This window comes from Cololabis saira, chromosome 10 (assembly GCF_033807715.1).
Source record: "Cololabis saira isolate AMF1-May2022 chromosome 10, fColSai1.1, whole genome shotgun sequence".
Classification (NCBI taxonomy): Eukaryota; Metazoa; Chordata; class Actinopteri; order Beloniformes; family Belonidae; genus Cololabis; species Cololabis saira.
The window spans coordinates 47,664,042-47,683,139 of NC_084596.1; the positions used below are offsets into that span (position 1 = coordinate 47,664,042).

A 19,098-nucleotide genomic window follows, 5' to 3' on the forward strand; every position below is an offset into this window, starting at 1 on the left:
ACAAATTTTGCTGGACGATATATTGACAAATTATTGACGATAAACGATATTATTGTCGACATTGTCGAGACCAAAATAAGCACTTATGTAAGGTTAATATGTCATAATAATGCAAGTACACCCTTTCAAATGTAATAATTAAACCTTTATTTGACATTGGAGAACTTTTAAATATGCAAAACAAATAAAACAGGCAAACGGGGGGTTCGAGCCTTCGTGCCCCCAAGTGCAGACTGTCGGGACGCCCGGTCGGGACGTGCGGGACCCGCCCGGGGACCTCCGCACCCCTCGCAGAAACCGCCACCCCCCCCAAACAGCAGCTCTCACCCGCGGGGGTGAGAGGAAAAAGGGAGTGCCGTCTCCATTGAGCCCCCTGCTTGCGCGGTGGGCGCGGCTGCCGGTGGACTCAGGTCTCTGCGCTGACCGCGTACCACTGCGCCTGCGATGGCCGGCGGAGGTGGACACACGCTCCCATCCACTTGGGGGATCTTGGTGGCGGACGCGTGGGGTGACGGAGCTCCGGCTCGTCGCCGCGCCGCCGCGCCCGGGCAATCACCCGAGCACTGAGCCGCGGGCTGGAGGGAGAGAGACGGCCGGCCTCCGGGCCGCCACCGCCCCTCTCCTCTCTACCCGCGCTCTCCTTTTTTTTTCGCCTACGACCTCAGATCAGACGAGACAACCCGCTGAATTTAAGCATATTACTGAGCGGAGGAAAAGAAACTAAGAAACTAGGATTCCCTCAGTTCAACCCGAGGCTCCGCCTCCCCCCACAGATACAAAGAGTCTGAATGATTGACAAGATGGTTCACTCCGTTCATTTTTTTCCACTAAGGAACAAACGTGCCCAAGTGCTAAGACCGATGCACAGAGTGAGCCCTCTTGTCATCCAGTGTGTTTGGAGGCCGTAGACGAAGAAAACAAATATGCGTGCATATGGCCATTTATCGAGGCCGGAAAAATTATCGAGTCCATTTTCATTTATCGTGCGATTAATTGATTTATTGATTATCGTCCCAGGCTTGGACAGCATCCTTTCATTTCCACCTCATGTTCACAACATCACCTTTGCTGCATTTTTCCACCTCTGCAACATCTCCAGACTCTGTCCAGCACTGTCCCAGTCCAACACTCAAATCCTGGTCCACTCTTTCGTCACATCCTGCATTGATTACTGCAACGCCCTCCTCACTGCCCCCCTACCAAACTCACCGACACACTGCAACTCATTCAGAACTCGGCTGCCCGGATCATTACCCGCACCAAGTCATCTGACCACATCACCCCCCTTCTTATTCAACTCCACTGGCTCCCAGTCCACTACCGCATCATCTACAAAAACCTCCTCCTCACCTACAAAGCCCTTCACAACCTAGCTCCCACTTACCTCTGTGACCTCCTACATGAATACACTCCCTCCTGCACCCTCCGCTCAACCTCTGCTGGACTTCTCAACATTCCCACTTAACGCCTCAACACCATAGGTGCCCCATGAGTGCCCGGGCCTTCACTTGCTCAGCACCCAGACTCTGGAACTCCCTCCTCCCACACATAAAACAGACAGACTCCATCACAACATTCAAATCCCAACTCAAAACTCACCTGTTCAAACTCGCTCACTCACTCTAACTGGACACTGTGCACTACACTACACCAGTTTGTTCTATTTTTTGGTCTGTGTACTTTGTTTATGCTGTCTGTTTCTGCTTTTTTTAACTGTATTTTAACTTATAAAATGTGTGTTTGTATCATTTGTAAGGTGACCTTGGGTGACACCAGGGTGGTGTCGTCCGCGAACTTTAGGAGCTTGACCGAGGGGTGGAGGAAAACGCAGCTGTTGGTGGGTGTACAGGGAGAATAGGAGAGGGGACAGAATGCAGCCCTGCGGGGAGCCGGTACTGGTGGACCTGGGGCTGGAGATGCACTTCCCCAGCTTCACCCGCTGGGACCTGTTGGTGAGGAAGTCCATTATCCACCTCCTAGTGGGGACTGGGACCTGCAGCAGGAAAATTTGGTTCTCCACGGCAATACAACTGAGCCTCTTCTCATTGGCTCCACATCCTCCCTCACCAAGTCACAACCCTCTACTGCTCCACCCATCATCATCAACGGCTTCCTGGTACCCTTCTTCCCTCAAATCCCCAGCTTCACCCGCTGGGACCTGTTGGTGAGGAAGTCCATGATCCACCTCCTAGTGGGGACTGGGACCTGCAGCAGGGAAAGCTGGTTCTCCAGGATGGATGGGAGGATGGTGTTGAAGGCACTGCTGAAGTCCATAAACAGGAACCAGACATAGTTGCATGCAGTATCCAGATGTTCTAGTTCAGGGGTGTCCAAAGTCGGTCCTCGAGGGCCGGTGTCCTGCGTGTTTCAGATGTGTCCCTTTTTTTATCAAACCGTGATACAAGGAGCTCGTCATCAACAGAACTATCCAGCCTCCTTCCTTGTCTTCAGCTCTGTGCGTACCTCACTGGAGTCAGTGTGTGATCAACAATAAACTGAGGAACCTAAACACCAACATATGTGTCCTACCTGTGTTTGATGCGTGGGCTTCGAGTCGGGGGGTATAATGAAGAGTGGGTGCCTTGGAAACTTCCCCCAGCTCTCAGCTCTGGTTTGGGAATGGGCTGACCTTTGACCTCCTCTTCCATCTTCTTCCACTGCTGGCAAGCCAACAGAAAGTCCACATGCTCAGTGGAGACATTTTCACTGAGAGTTTCTTCTAGCACACAGAAATCTTGAGGAATCTGGCAAGAAAGGACAGAAGAGAAATTAGGTTTAGGATTTTTTTTTCATTGTTTATATCTCTTTTGTTCATTGTTTATATCTCATTTACTCCATTACCAACTATTTAAATCAATATTTAGTGCAATGGTGTTTTTTTTTGGTTTTTTTTGTCTGTATATATATTAATGGTTAATATCAAGTTTGGTTAAACCTAAAGCAGATCTATGCATTTTAATATAATCTCATCTATAATGCTTTTTTTCATATATATATATATATATATATATATATATATATATATATATATATATATATATATATATATATATATATATATATGAGGGAGGGGCGGGTTTGAGGGGTGGCATCTGCTGCTAGTCTGAAATGAGAGAAACACAGGGAAATGCACAACGAGCACACAAGCCTTTGAAAGAAGGCTTGTGTGACAGAAAACAGAGAAAAGAGAGAAAACAAACAAACAGACAAACAAATAGACACAAAAACAGGCAGAGACACAAACAGCAACCATTTCAGGTCTCTGAAACTGAATCAAGACTAGGCTACTGCAATGAATTGTCCCCCAAAACTGTGGAGTGAGTATGTAGGTGAGTGAGCAGGTGTGTATGTCTGTGTAACTGTGTGTGTGCAAAGTGAAAACAAGGCTTTACCTGAACTGCGACTACAGTGGAGGAGGGAGGGCACAACTACGCTACCCAAGAGACCAGAGTCGACAAGGAAGAAACCCAAACCCAGGCCACCCACAGTCCCACGGAGGACCAGAAGAGGGCGGGAGGAAACCCCCCAACAGCAAGCCCCGCCCCCCTCCCTGCCGGTGACAGAAGGAAGCCCCGAGCGCAGCCCCAATGACCACGGGAGGAGGCAGCCAGGTTTAGGATTGTTGACGGTATCAATAGTGCTGCTAAAATTGATTAAATAACTTAAAACTGTAGCTGATTTCTTTTACAAAGAACTACAGACTTCCTACTTAAATACTTCAGTATAGATTCTGGGCTAGACGGCGACACACAATTCAGTTTTTTCAATAAGAGTATTCCTGGTTTAATGAAAATCCACTACCTGCATTCTGCACTACCTTCCACTTAGCTGCATAGAGTGAAAACTGCTGCAACACTGTGAGTTACAAAAACCTCATGGATCCTTTCCAGAGGAAAATAAGTTGTCTCTACTGTTGATATCAGCTCCAACGAGCAAACCGGAGAATCTCTCGTCACTCATGAACCAAAAACTTCTCTTTTTGAGGAAAAAAAAAGAAAAATTTGTAACTCATCTGTTAATTTTAGGGCAAGGGTAGGGAACCCTGGTCCTAGAGAGGTGCAGTCCTCCATGTTTTAGATGTCTCCTTGCATCACCACACCTGATTCTAATTAACAGTCGTCAATGTCTGTTAATGACACATTCTTTTGTATCAGGGTGTAATGAAGCAGAGAAACATCTAAAACATCCAGGACTGCGGCTCTCTAGGACCAGGGTTGCCTACCCCTGTTCTAGGGGAATGTTTACTTGTCATTAATTATTTAATAACTGCTGGGCAGGGGGGTCAACTTGAAATTTTGTGGCTCAACTTAAATTTAAATTTTACGATGAGAGGTCATGAAGGTAGCTATTAAAGCTGAACAGCTTTAATAGACTGTGGCATGTTCATCGGTCCTCTAATCCAGTGTTTCCCAACCATGGTCCTTGAGGCACACCGTCCTGTATGTTTTAAATGTTTCTCTGCTTCAGCACACTGTGATAAAAGTAGCTCTGTCATCAACAGAGTTGTACAGAATATGATGACAAGCTGGTGACGCTGTTAATTTTAATCAGGTGTGCCGAAGCAGGGTAGCATCTAAGACATGCAGGACGGTGTGCCCCGAGGAGCAGGGTTGGGAAACACTGGTCTAATCAGTAAACTGTCTAACAAGGGGCCCCAATTAGCATCCTACATGGGGCCCCACATAGGTAGAAACCACACTGATGTCTTTATCCTGGTTGCAGGTATTTCTGAGAAAATAAAGCAAAAAAACACTTACAGAACATTAATGGATAATAATTTCCTTTATTAATAATATGTCCTTTTCAACTCTTTTACAATTACATTAGAATGTAAACGTATCAATTTAAGTAAAGAACCTCACAGAGCACCACGACTGACTGATTATTAAGGAGTATTAACTTATAGAGCAGCTTTCAAAGACAATACTCACAAAGGGCTTCATAATACAATAACAACAATAAGATAAAAAGTTACTAAAACTATTAAAAACATACCAAAGTCCTCAGAAACAGCAGCAGAGTAAAGCAACATCATGTTTTCAGGCATTTTTCTAAAGCCTCTGAAACGAAGACATGGTTGTCACGTTCCAGAGTCTCTGCCCTCCCACCCCCTGAAAACTTGACGGCCATGTTTTAAATCGAGCTGGGACACCAGCGGCAGCTGTGCTCAGAAGACCTCAGACTCTGACTGCAAGTATACAAAGCTAAGGGGCCTTATCAGTGACAGCTCTAACATTTAAAACATGATTTCAAAATTGATCCTGGAAATGACTTCCAGTCAGTGAGGAAGTCTTAAACTGGCAATCTCATACAAACAGCGCGCAGTTTTATTTTGAACAGACTGCAGCTAATTTGGGGTTATTTTTTCAGACCGGTAAAAAGTCGAGTACAGTTATTGACCAAGAAATAAAAGCAAGAATAATGAATTCAATTTCTGCCTTCTAAACATGTCTTAACTTTGCAATGTTAAACATGCCTGTCTAAAGACAGAAAAATGCCAGGTATGCACACCAGTCACAGACCCAGGCCTTTGCTGACAGGGGCAAAAGTAATACTTTCAGCCTAACTGTAAATGTTGATGGCAGTTTAACTGTTATGTAAGTCACTGACTGAAGGGGTTGTCCAGATGAAAGAGAAGCTAGACACCAGCATAAAGAAGCTCAGTATTAGACCAGTTCCCACTGAAGCATCAATGTAGCCCTCACAAGAGCAGTGTCAGCTGAAGGAAATTTGCCAAAACCTGACCTAAATATGTCAAAGACGTTAATTTCTTGAAAAGATACAAGTGGCTCGGCAACATCCTTTTCTAAAATCTTTGATATAATGGATGGATCCAGGTCAGAAATTTTTAACAAAGACGGCATGTTTAAAGGTCATAAGGGACAAATGGATCAAATCACACTGGACAAGCAAACCAAAATCTATGGTGAAGATGATTACTGTGTCGGTACCAGATGTGCTCGGGGAGCCAGATCTGCTCAGGGCCCTGCGCCTGCTGATGACGTCACACTACGAGAGCAACACCACTCGTACAAACTCTTTTTAAAAAAAGCAGAAAATAGTGGGGTAACAGTTTAGCCCACTATTTTCATTATGAATGAAGTATTTTGCCAATATTATGAGGTTATTTAATAAAAACTCCCACTTTACTTGTGCAAACTACATTGCACCCCATTTCATAAGAATCAGATGTGCTCGGGTCTCTATTTAACAATGCATATTTTTGCCTTTATTTCCCATTTCCTTTGACAACCTAAGAGATATTTTGATTCTATTTATTTTTTTGTTCATGGTGTGCATTTGACACCATTGTTTGTTAGACGAAATATCAGCTCCTACTCAACTCTCAACTCAACTCAACTTTATTTATAAAGCGCTTTAAAATAACCACAGCTATAACAAAGTGCTGTACATGAGAGGACACACAATCAACGATAAAAGACAATAAAAACAATTAAATAAACAAATAAAATTACATAAAACCACTAAAAACAGAGCGAGGTCTCATACTGGGTTAAAAGCCAATGCGTAAAAATGGGTTTTGAGGTCAGTATATATCCTATATTCCTCTCCTCCTATATTTATATCTAAAAATACATCTTTCTATTGACATTGTTATGCGCTCCCTTCAGGTGCATCAGGCGATTATCTGGCTCCGCCTGTATTTAAAAGGGACGGGAGGAGTAGGCGCTCTCTCTCAGACCAGGAAGCCTCACCTTGGTGCCAGGGTTGCTCCTGTGTGATTCTTTTTCTTTTGTTTGTGTTGCTTTGAGGACGGGGGTCTGTCAGTTTGGTTTTCTTTCCTCGGTTTTTGTTTTGATGTGGTTCCTGTTCTTGTTAGGTCAAGGAGGAGGTTCTGGGTCCGACGGCCCATTGCGTGGTTGGCTCAGGCTTCACTCATGGTCTTTTCCTTATTGTTTTGTTTGGTCAGGCCTCCAGACTCTTGTTTTTTTTTTTTTTTTTTTACCTTGTCTGCACACATATTAATGATTGATACCATGACGGTAGAAACCTCCAGGTTCTTGTTAAGTTATGGTGTTCTATTTCGTCCCTACTGACCGCCAGGCGGTGCTGTAAGCACTGCATATCTCCGCTCGCGCATGCGCATGTCGAGTACAAATAACAACAATGTCACGTCACCCGTGACCCCCTGCATGACCCCCGGAAGGGTATAACTTCCGGCGTCGGCATGGGATCGGTTCCTCATTCTTCTCGCTTCGCGCGTCGGAAGTACAGGACGGAAATAGAAGGTTGGTTAAAGGGGACATATTATGAAAAACACGTTTTTTTTCTTGTTTTAACATATATAAAGTGGTCTCCCCTCACCCTGCCAGCACAGGGGAGACAAAATACCATTAATTTCTGCAAGGTCTGTGACCCCCGCCTTACAGTATCCCCCAGTGTCACGTTAGATTAGAATCTGCGCCTAGGGTGACGTCACCCGAGGCGCAGAGGTTCGGCCTCCGCTGCTGAAACCACGCCCACAACCAGCTCTCTACGCCAGCTCGAGCGGTCCTTCCTTTAGCCAGTCGGACGCGGCGGAGGGGATCCGGGTTAAATCATCCAGGTTCCCGGGTGGTTTGGGAGCTGGGTCCTCGGGGGTCCGTCCCAGGTCGGATCAGCTTCACCCTCTGAGATTTTCAGCCAAATCTGTTGGTTTGATCCCCGGTAACCGATGATGCGCGCTGCTCCAGCCTACTTCCTGGTTCCCAAAGCGGGGTCCGTCCGACTAAATTCTCCAGGTTCCCGGCCGCTTTGGGAGCAGGGATTTCTGGGGTACGTCCCAGGCTGGATCAGCTTCACCCTCCGAGATTTTCAGCGAAATCTGTCGGTTTGATTCCCCGGTAACGAGCCTACGGCGTAGGGTACGCGTCGATTTAACGCAGAACCGTAAATCAGGCTTTAAGATCTGTTTACAGGGTGTAACTGAATGAGAGCATCCGACTATCGAGCTGCGTGACATCGGACGCTCTCTGTCCACACTGAAACTGTTAAACTCGCGGCCAGTTAGGACAGTCCAATACAAAAAAAATAAAGCAATGGATTTTATTTTGTCGCAGAAGCTTCTCGCATGGGACACAGTTTGTGTACGACGCAGCCAGCTGCTCTGGCCGGAGCGAGGTTTATTCTCCTCCCCTGCTAAACGTCATTCAGGGAGCCAATCAGCACAGAGCCTCATTATCATAGCCTCCCCTCCCCTAAAATGAAGCACAGAAAAAGGGGTTAGAAGCAGTAAAACTAGTGACAGGGCCCACAGGCTGGATTTCTGATTTATGTAGAAAAAACAAGCTTTAGATTGTTTTTAAGACATTCAAGGCCTGTTTAAAATATACATTAAATGCCATAATATGTCCCCTTTAAAGCTTCTTCCTTTCCTCCCTACACCGCCGGCCTGGTGCAGCTTTGTGCCATTCAGGTAGGAGTAACGTTTTTTTTCGTCCTCCGAGAAGCTGTGGCCGGCGCGTTATTTGATCGTGACGCTGGTGGCGGCGGCGTCTCCGCCACGCCCCCCAGCCAAGCTGACAAGGGGTAAGCTGTCAGCTGCTCCTGTTACCTGAACTTTTTTGGTTTAAGGTGAGGGCAGCGTTGCTCCCACTTGTCATTTGATTTTTTTCTTGCAATTATTTTTTTCTCTTGAAAAAAAAAATGATTTTTTTTCTTTTTGAGAAAGACACATTTTTGTTTTTTCTTTATCCGTGGTGAAGGCAGCGTGTCCGCTCCCCTCTCCGACCGGCACATTCGTGGTGACGGCAGCGTGTCCGCTCCTCTCTCGCACCAGTCGCTGTGATGGAGCGATCGTGCACAGGTTGTATGGCCGCCCTGGATCCGGCGGATGGTCATGACCTCTGCATCTCTTGCCTTGGCCCTGAGCAGCTGAAGCCATCAGCCAGCCTCCCCTCATCCCAGCCAGCGGGGACTTCTCTGAAGCGATCGGCGAAGAGAGTGGTGGGTGCCCCCCAAACGACGGCGGTTGGCGAGCCAGCTCTCCTCTAAAGTGGATCGCTTGGCCGCCGACATGGAGCAGATGAAGGTGCTCCTCCTTAATCTGCAGCCTGTTGCTGGCCAGGTGGAACCTGCCATGCCAGGGTCTGTCCTGGGGTCGCCGCCGCCGCTGCCAGAGGACGCCATCTCCATTGCAGCCTCGGCGAGCCACTTCAATGTGTCCTCAGGGGGCCCAGCCTCACAAGGCTCGGGTTCTCCTCGCACTCATCTGCCCAGAGCTCTTGGAGAAGGGACGGTTTGCTCCTCCGTGGGGAGCGTTATCCGCACTGCCCTGGTGCACTTGCAGCTGGGTACACCGCGTGCGGAGGTGGCCTCTAGCGCCTCCAGTGGAGTTCACCATTCCCCCTTCATGGGATTTTCTGAGGGAGCTGCACTCATGCTGGAGAGATGTCACAGCCCTCTCCAGGCCGTCATCAGATGGCCGCGCTCTGGCAGCGATGGAGGATGCAGAGGTGGCTGGTCTCAGCCACATGTGCCCCTCTACCCAGTGTAAGGTTACTGATGGGTATATCTGTAAGGCCTATGACACAGCGGCGCGCATTGGCCGGCTAGGGAACACCCTTTCCCATCTCCTTTTGGCTCTCTCCACTTCCCTGCAGGATGCACAGGTGGACGATTCCACACGTGACATGTGTGATGTGTCCCTACAGGCTTTTGCCTCCCAGACGAGGGAGCTGGGGCGGCTGATGTCCACCCTGGTACACGCGCGCGTCATGTCTGGCTGGCGCAGTCACCCTTGACGGAGACTGCCCGTAGGGTTCTTCGGCAGGCACCAGCAGAACCAGGGGAGCTGTTTGGGGCAACTGCCCTGGAAGCTCTGAACCGCACCGCCCTGGCCGATGAGACCAGGCAGCGACAGGTGCACCTTCACAGCAGAGCGCTTCACAGCAGAGGTTCCAGTACACCGAGAGGCCCTTCGTCTGCCCCTAGGCGTACTGGGCTGCCTGCTCATCGGACCCCTGGGTGACTTCCACCTTAACCCAGGGGTACGAATTGCAGTTCCGACACCGGCCCCCTACCTCCGGCCGGGTCAAGATGACCATCATCAGAGACCCGGCAACCATTCTGGCTCTGGCTCAGGAGTTGTCCGTCCTACTGGCCAAGGGCGCCATCGTGCCGGTAGACCCCCTGCTGCAGCCCCGGGGGTTCTACTCGACTTACGTTCTTGTCAGCAAGAAAGACGGCGGCCTTCGTCCCATCTTGAACCTGAGAGGTCTCAACAGGTACATGAAGGCCCTGCCCTTCCGGATGCTGACCACAGCAGATGCTCTGCGTGTGGTCGGTCAGGGGGAGTGGTTTACAACGGTGGACCTAAAGGACGCTTACTTTCACGTGCCGATCCCGGCACGGCACCAGAGATTCCTGAGGTTCGCCTACCAGGGCCGCCATTAGCAGTTCAGGGTACTCCCGTTCGGGCTCTCCCTGAGAGTTTTCACCAGGTGCATGGCGGCAGCCCTTGCTCCCCTGCAGGCACAGGGTATGAAGGTTCTGCCATACCTAGGACGACTGGCTGGTATGTGCGCCGTCCCGAGACCAGGTGGTAGAGGGCACAGCCCTCCATTTGTCACATGTGGCCAAGCTAGGGCTCACAGTGAACAGAGGAAAGAGCTGTCTGGTTCCCTCCCAGCGAGTCGCCTACCTGGGATTGGTGCTCGACTCGGTGACCAATGAGGGCCTGTCTTTCACCGCGGCGTGTGAGCGACATCCTGCGGCTCGTCCCCCGATTTAGGAGGGGCAGACGGCTGCCTTACGTCCAGTTCCTGCAGCTTTTGGGCAAACTGACAGCCGCCTCGGCTGTTGTGACTTTGGGCCTGCTACACCACCTACAAATGTGGCTGAACGGCCTTCGCCTGGATGCCGAAAGGCACAGGCACAGTCTGGTCAGGGTGTCGCGGGTGTGTGTCCATGCCCTGGCACCCTGGAAAGACAGGGCATTCCTGCTGGGGGGTGTGCCCTTGAGCACTATCCCCTCCTTCCGGGAGACTGTCACCGCGGATGCCTCCCTCTCAGGGTGGGGTGCTGTTTGGCGCGGCAGGCCTGCCCAAGGGCAGTGGTCTGCCCGGAACCGCACACGCCACATCAATGTGCTGGAGCTCCGTGCTGTACACCTCGCACTCGAGCACTTTTCACCTCACCTGTGGGGGAGGCACGTGCTGGTTCGGTCGGACAATATGTCCACTGTCTCCCAGATCAACCACCAGGGGGGCACCAGGTCTACACAGCTGCTGCGGGTGTCCCGGGGCCTTCTGACGTGGGCCGCTCCTCGCCTGCTCAGCCTGCGGGCAATGTACCTGCCAGGAGACAGGAATCAGGTGGCGGACTTCCTGTCCCGGCACAAGCCTCCCCCGGGAGAGTGGCGGCTTCATCCGGAGGTAGTGGGGACGATTTGGGTCCTCTTCGGCAGAGCAGTGGTGGCCCTCTTCGCCTCGGGTGACTCGGCTCACTGCCCCCTCTGGTTCTCTTGGACAGAGGAGACCAGTCCTCTGGGTCAGGATGCCCTAGGGCACGAGTGGCCCGACGGGCTCCTATACGCGTTCCCCCCACTACCTTTGATCCTGCCGACGTTGCAGAGGGTCCTCCAAAAAGGTCACAGGCTCCTCTTGGTGGCCCCCTTCTGGCCAGGGAAACCATGGTTCCCACTGCTGCGAAGGCTCTGCTGCGGCGTGCCATGGCGCCTCCCCGACCGGAGGGACCTTCTGTCCCAGCTGGGGGGTCGGATTTGGCACCCCGTCCCACATCGCCTTCAACTCTGGGTCTGGCCACTGCAGGGTCCGACCCCTTAGTGTCAAGCTGTACTGAGCCTGTCAGGGCTACCATCTTGAATGGCCGTGCGTCTCCCACCCGCCTCCAGTATGAGTGCAAGTGGAGGAGATTCTCTGCCTGGTGTGCAGACTGGACAGAGGACCCTGTACTTTGCCCCGTGGCCATGATCCTGGAGTTCCTTCAGTCCCTCCTGGATGGTGGCCGTGCTCAGTCCACCTTAAGGGTGTACGTGGCGGCCATTTCATCTAGTGATGCACCGAAATGAAAATTTGTGGCCGAAACCGAAAATAATAATAAACACTTGGCCGAATACCGAACAATACCGAACATGGTTCTTCGCAGTTTTTCATTTATTTTCACCATTGCATAAATCAAATAAATTTGATTTAGGCATGCTTTTAAAAGAAAAATATATTTTACAAAATTACAAGGTAGAAAACATTTGTTGAACATAAAAAACTGAACATTTTTTAATTTCCCAGCATTTCTTAAATATTCCAGCAGACATTATACCAGCAAAGAACAATAACTTAAAATAAATAAATTAGCAAAATACATTTTTTGGCCATCTTTGAGCTTACGTTAGGCTTAACTTACTGAACATTGTAACATAGGCCTTAAAACAATAAAAATGCATTAAAGCGCTCAGGGTTTTTTTATCATTTCAAATGATAAATCAAACTTGTAGTGCTGAAAGACTTTGCAGATGTGCCCCCTCTAGATATTTGAGCAGAACATTCATTGCAAACAGCCATTCTTGTATTATTCTTTGCCACTCTAAAATACTTCCACACTGCTGACATGTTTGCACCGCACCACTTCACTCCACGCTCTTCGCTGTTTGATTTCGTCATCTAAACGCACCTGTAATAGATTGATTTATGTTGTTTTGGTTCCACCTGCTGGTGAATGTTAGGTAAAATTCTTATGTGGTTAGTTTTTGGTTGGCCAACACTTTATGTGGTGCGCAACCATTACGGGAGTGTTATGTGGTTAGTTTTTTGTTGGCCAACACTTTATGTGGTGCGCAACCATTACGGGAGTGTTATGTGGTTAGTTTTTGGTTGGCCAACGATTTATGTTTGTGGTGCGCAACAGTTACGGAGCGGCCAGTCTATTTATATTACAACGCCGTTATTAATTGTTCGGTTTTTTTCCCACTTATTCCACCGAACACCGAAAGTGTTTTTTTTGCCATTTTCGGCCGAACAATTTCGGTTACCGAACAATCGGTGCATCACTAATTTCATCACAACATGCCCTGGTTGAGAATGCCACCGTGGGGTGCCACCGGCTGGTTTCTCTCTTTCTCAGGGGGGCTCTGAGGCTGCGCCCCCCAAGGGGGGCCCACTTATTCCACCGAACACCGAAAGTGTTTTTTTTGCCATTTTCGGCCGAACAATTTCGGTTACCGAACAATCGGTGCATCACTAATTTCATCACAACATGCCCTGGTTGAGAATGCCACCGTGGGGTGCCACCGGCTGGTTTCTCTCTTTCTCAGGGGGGCTCTGAGGCTGCGCCCCCCAAGGACCTCAAGGGCCCCAGTGTGGGACCTGTCCATGGTGCTAGGTGCCCTCTCTTCTCCACCTTTTGAACCCTTGGCCCAGGTGGACCTGAATAGGGTTTCTATGAAGACGGCTTTTCTCCTCGCTATGACATCGGCAAAGCGAGTCGGTGAGTTACATGCCCTGTCAGTCAGCGGATCCTGCCTGAGGTGGAACCCAGATGGCTCAGGGGCTACGTTGTGGCCGAACGTGGCGTTCCTGCCCAAGGTCCTGCCACGCTCATACTAATCGGCATATCCAGCTGGCCCGGTTCAACCCCCAGCATGCGGAGAGTGGGCCGAGCCCCCTGTGCCCTGTACGGGCCCTCACTGCTTATGTTGATGCTACTGCGCCTGTGGCCCTAACAGAGGTCGTGCTGTTTCTAGACGCTTCGTTTCTAGCGCCTGTCCCACTGGGTGGTGGACACCATCGAGCACCCCTACAGGGCCAGTGGCTGCCCCTTGCCAATGGGAGTGAGGTGCCACTCGACCAGAAGCGTCTCAGCTTCATGGGCTGCCCTGAAGGGAGCGGGGCCTCTGGAGGACATCTGCACCGCGTCTTTGTGGACGTCGCCGGGCACGTTCTCCAGATTCTACAGAATAGACGTCGCCACCCCCCAACCGTTGGGCGTGGTTCTGCTCCCAGGTCCTTCTGCCCCTGGTCAGTGAGGTAGGTGACCGGGATTCTTCGTGACGTTGTTGGTATTTGACATCCAGTGCTTACAGCACCGCCTGGCGGTCAGTAGGCACGAAATAGAACGAGAGTTACGACTGTGACTATGGTTCTATGAGTCCCGGATGACCGCCAGGCCTGCCGGTCACTCAGAATCCTCGTGCTCTCGCAAGAAGATTCTAGGAACCAATCCCATGTAAACGCCGGAAGTTATACCCTTCCGGGGGTCATGCAGGGGTCACGGGTGATGTGACATTGTTGTTATTTGTACTCGACATGCGCATGCAAAAGTAAAACACAGTAATGAACCTAATTAGATTTATCATGATTTATCTAATACCAGTAACCATACTTTTTTTTAGACCTTCATCCTCCTGGATTTATTTCAGGGAGCTAATTCAGTTCAGTCAGTTTTCTGTCTGTGACAGTTTCCCTCACATTTATGATCCACATCACCACCACACATTGACAAACATGCGTGTCAAAACAGCGGGCGGCAAATCAACACAGTCCTGGTGCAGATACAGAGTTGTGCTCGTTATGTCTGTGCTCGTAGGAAGATGCAGAGCAAACACAGCGGTGATGGTGGGCTGTTTTGCCCTACTGATCCAGGACTTTAACAATCAGACAGAGTCACCTCCACCTGTGTCTGCGTCTGTACCTTTTTACCTATGGCGTTTACCTGCTTGGTCCCCACGCAACAACAGTCATAGAAGACCAGGAAAGCGGTGGGTTGCCTCCCTCCTACTTCTCCCCTCGGTGGGGTTGCCGGTGGCCTGGGTTCCGGGCTCTTCCGTGTCGGCCTCTGGTCTCGCGGGTGGCGGGGTTGCTCCCCCCCCTCCCCCACTATAGATACACTTCAGGTGGAGCTTTGTTTGGTTTATTACACACACACACACACACACACACACACACACACACACACACACACACACACACACACACACACACATACACACACACGCATGATCATATACATACACACACACACACATAGACATACACACTGGCTTGTTCACCTGCATGCTGGCTCTCTAGTTTTTGGGTTTAGGTAGCGGTAGCGATAGCTTAGCTCAGACTGCGATCATGTTTTGGTTGGCTCCGTGCCGGTTTCGTGCTTTGTTTGTGGTTTTTTTGTTGCAGATTTCCAGTGCTTGACGTGTGTCTCCGTGTGTTCCTGCTTCCTGGATTGGCAGTGAAGGTCGTCACCCCCCCCCCCCCCCCCCCCCCAAAAAAAAAAAAAAAAAAGAAGACCAGGAAAGAGAGGTAGAGTAGTACACCGGTTGAAAGCTCGTCTTGTTTCGTCCACCACGTACAACGCTCGCCATTCGCTGTCTGGGCTCTTCAGTGATTGCGCACATCCGAGGCTGCATGGATTACTCCTACCGATGGCTGGTACCGGCCATAGCGGAGGCCGGTACCTCCCTGCTGCCGGCCCGCGTAGATTCGTAGATGTGGCCGCACTCTGGAAAATCTCTGTCCGGTTAACCGGGCTTCCCAACAGATGGATCCGGGTTCTGTTCGCATGGCTCTTATCAACACTAGATCAGTTGTAAATAAGACTTCTATCTTAAATTACTTTTTTACTTTGCATTCTTTGGACTTCCTCCTGTTGACCAAAACCTGGCTGAAACCAGGTGATAACAGCGCGTTCTCAGAGCTCCTCCAACCCAGCTGTTCCTTCTTCAGCTCCCCACGGGTGGTGGACCCTGCAGTCCCCACTCCTCATTTCAACAACAATTGTTTTCAGTTGAGTTCGCAAATCCTGTGTTGTGTGCAGTTGCCTTTCGCCCCCCGAAACATAACAAGGACTTTATTCATGAGTTTCTTGCTGACTTTCTCCCAAAATATGACAAGCTCCTGATCTGTGGGGATTGTAAGGTTCACGTTTGTTGCCCATCTGACCAATTCGCCACTGATTTCAAAAGGCTTCCCTTTAATGGCTTGGATGACCCTCTCTGTCCTGATCATTTTATCTCTTCCTTTCATTCCACCTGTGCTGGGATTTTGTACTATATTGCCCCTTTTAGGCAAAAATCTGCCATGCAAAGAATGGACCCCAGGCTGAATGACACCACTCGTGCCATCAGACAACGTTGCAGACTGAAGAAGGACAAACAGCATGTGTCTCTAGAAATATTAAGGGACTGATTATCACTGATTATCACAGCTGTACATGAAGCAAAATCTCAGTACCTGTTTAATATTATTTCTAACAGCAATCATTGTCCCAAGGTGTTATTTGATACACTTAACGCAGTTGTTAACCCATGCACTTCTGCTGCGACTGATGTATCAATAGCCACCTGTGAGAATTTTTAATTTTTATTATTTTATTGACAAAGTGGATTCTGTCAAAGGTCCAGCTGCTTTTTGTGCTATAATGTGGTTAAACTCCTGAATTACCACAAACTATCACATATTTGAAGGCATCCTGTTTATTTTTAAAGGGATGTTTAGCTTAAGCAGTCTCAAAATGTTATGGTACATAGCCTGCTCATGGCAGATTTTTTTAATACCCAATACAGAAATGTTACTCTAAGGAAGAACTTTAGTATTCTGGTTGGGATTGGCTTCAAGTGAACGATGAGAGAACTTACCTTCTTGTCAGAGTCACTTGAGCCAGCTGTGTAGTTGACTGAAGGAGACAGGAGGAAAACATCTTTCTTTGATCTCTGATTTTCATCATCTTCCCTGCTTGTCCCTCTATCCTCTATCTCCTCCTTCTGTTCCAGGGCTCCACTTTCCTGCTCTACCTCCTCTTTTGCTGTACTCTCCATCTTTCTCTTAGTATTGCATGTTCCATCAGAGATGACTTCCCCTCTCCGTGCCTCACCGGTGACATCACAGGATCCTGAGATGGCCCACTGCTCCTCACCCACATCGCTGTCCGAGGATATCATAGCCAGCTCTGCTTGGAGGCAATCACTAAGGTGGCTGTCACTGAGGTCATCTCTGGTGCCAGGGTCGTGTTGATGGACCTCCAAGGACGTGACCTCTGGACCATCTGAGGAATCCGATGATGTGCATTCTGTCATTTCTGTGGCAATGAGTTCTGGTAGATTATCTCGTTTCATCTCCCCCAGCATTTCTGTTACCCATTTGTTGCATTCCTTTATGCGTTGTCTCTGTTCACGTTCTTCCTCTGTTTCTCTTCTCTTTAAATTGTCACCCTTTCTTTCTCCTCCATCTCCATTCTTCATCTCTACTTCCCCTACATTGTGCTCTTCAATATCTCCTTCATTTTCTTTATCTTCTTCTGTTGCTCTCATCACATCTTCCTCCTCTTCATCTTTACATCTCCTATCATTTTCTTCTTGAGTTTCTCCTCTCATACAAACTTCCTCCTGCTCTCCTCCTTCACCTGGTTCCATGTCTTTTCTCTTGTGGTCTCCAGTGTCAAAAACAAGATAGTGACATTCATTTGTCGCCCTTTGACCTTTCTCTATGGCCTTGTTTTCCTCTCCAGGAACTTCTGGTTCTTGGAGGTCATCCACGTCCTGACTGGTGCAGCTGTGTCTCTCCAGGTCTGACAATGGGGATGATGAACTGATCTCCATGGTAACTGAATCCTCAGGCTGTGTAAGAGGGGAAAAGTTGTTTTTGCTGGCGTGGCTGCCCTCTGTGAGCTCAAGTGTTGTCCTTGTAAGTCCAGCTGTAGCTCTCTGTTGAAACATTACATGTCATTAGAATGATTCAATTATAAATATTTTTTAATATAAGATAGTCATGGTCAAACTAAATTATATATCTTGCTAGTTAGAGTTTTCTATTTTCAAATTGCCTTCTAAAGTTACAATAGCATTTTTAAACTCTTATATTGTTACATAATGGATAAACATGGATCAGTAACATAGAAATTAATACATACATATCTTGCACACGCACATACATGTTCCTTCAGTTACCTGACTGCCAAGCATCACTATTTATCAGGGACAGAATCAAAATGACATACATCTATGAACATGCATTTAAATATAAACATGCGCACACACACACACACACACACATATATATGTAATATATATATATATATATATATATATATATATATATATATATATATATATATAAAGCCAATAGCGATCTTACAATCATATATCATGATTGCTGGTGTTATAAATAATACTACAAACAATAACAAGGGTAGTGATGAACATCACTGGCTCTGCCACCATCCTCATAGGCTGTCCCAGATACCCCGTGGGCAAGCAACCACCAGGTGGCCCCACACCATGGCAGACAGAGAAGCCCTGGAGACACTTACAGCCCCAGGGCCACCACTGACACAAGGGCAGCACCCCCCACCGACCCAGGACAGAACCCAAGAGACCAATCAATGAATCAATCAAAACCTTTCATAAATTAAGGATTTATATATAAGACATTGCAGGTGGAAAAAGCTTTCGGTTCAAATTTTTCAGCACTATTAAAAGGTAACGTAAAGGTAGAAGTAACTCCCCCTCCATCCCCCAAAAATTAATAATAACACTAACATTTCAACTATGGGGAAAGCTGAGGATGCTGGAACCTTCCACCCTGCAAGCCAAAGCTTCCTTTCTTTAATGCACTCAGACACAATAAAATGCAAATACAAATATAATGTACTATATATATATATATATATATATATATATATATATATATATATATATATATATATATATATATATATATATATATTAGTGCTGGCCAACTATTAAAATTTTTAATCTCAATTAATCCATGATTTCTGTAATTACCTGCGATTAATCGCATATTAATTGCAAATTTATTCACACATTTTGTGCTGTTCTAAATTACCTCAAGGTTTTTATGTTTTTTAATCCCTTTAACAACATGAGAAAGGGCAAATATGCTGCTTTATGCCAATGTTTATTCAACTTGCCACAAAAAAGGCTTTTGACCTGAATGTAACGTTCCTTCATAAATACAAACACAATGTAGTCCCCAACTTTACACTTGTAAAGACTAACTTAAGATTCCTTGTTTTTTTAAGCAGCTCAAAGTAAAACAATGAAGCATATGCATCACAAACATTGTACAAGAAGTACATTGGTCAGTTAAATTTTCCATGTAATTATGTCTAACCTCATACAGAGGAAAATAA

General features: G+C 47.9%; 1 protein-coding gene across 1 annotated transcript in view; it reads right to left on the reverse strand.

The window, feature by feature from the left end:
• The window catches only part of LOC133452277 (uncharacterized), a 73,803-nt gene that overhangs the window by 41,789 nt on the left and 12,916 nt on the right, over positions 1-19,098 (reverse strand). Inside the window, exons 3-4 of the mRNA XM_061731497.1 lie at positions 16,586-17,650; positions 2,530-2,744 (exon numbers count right to left, since the gene is read on the reverse strand). Of these exons, the coding sequence (XP_061587481.1) occupies positions 2,530-2,744; positions 16,586-17,650 (1,280 nt within the window). The remainder of the gene's footprint in view (positions 1-2,529; positions 2,745-16,585; positions 17,651-19,098) is intronic.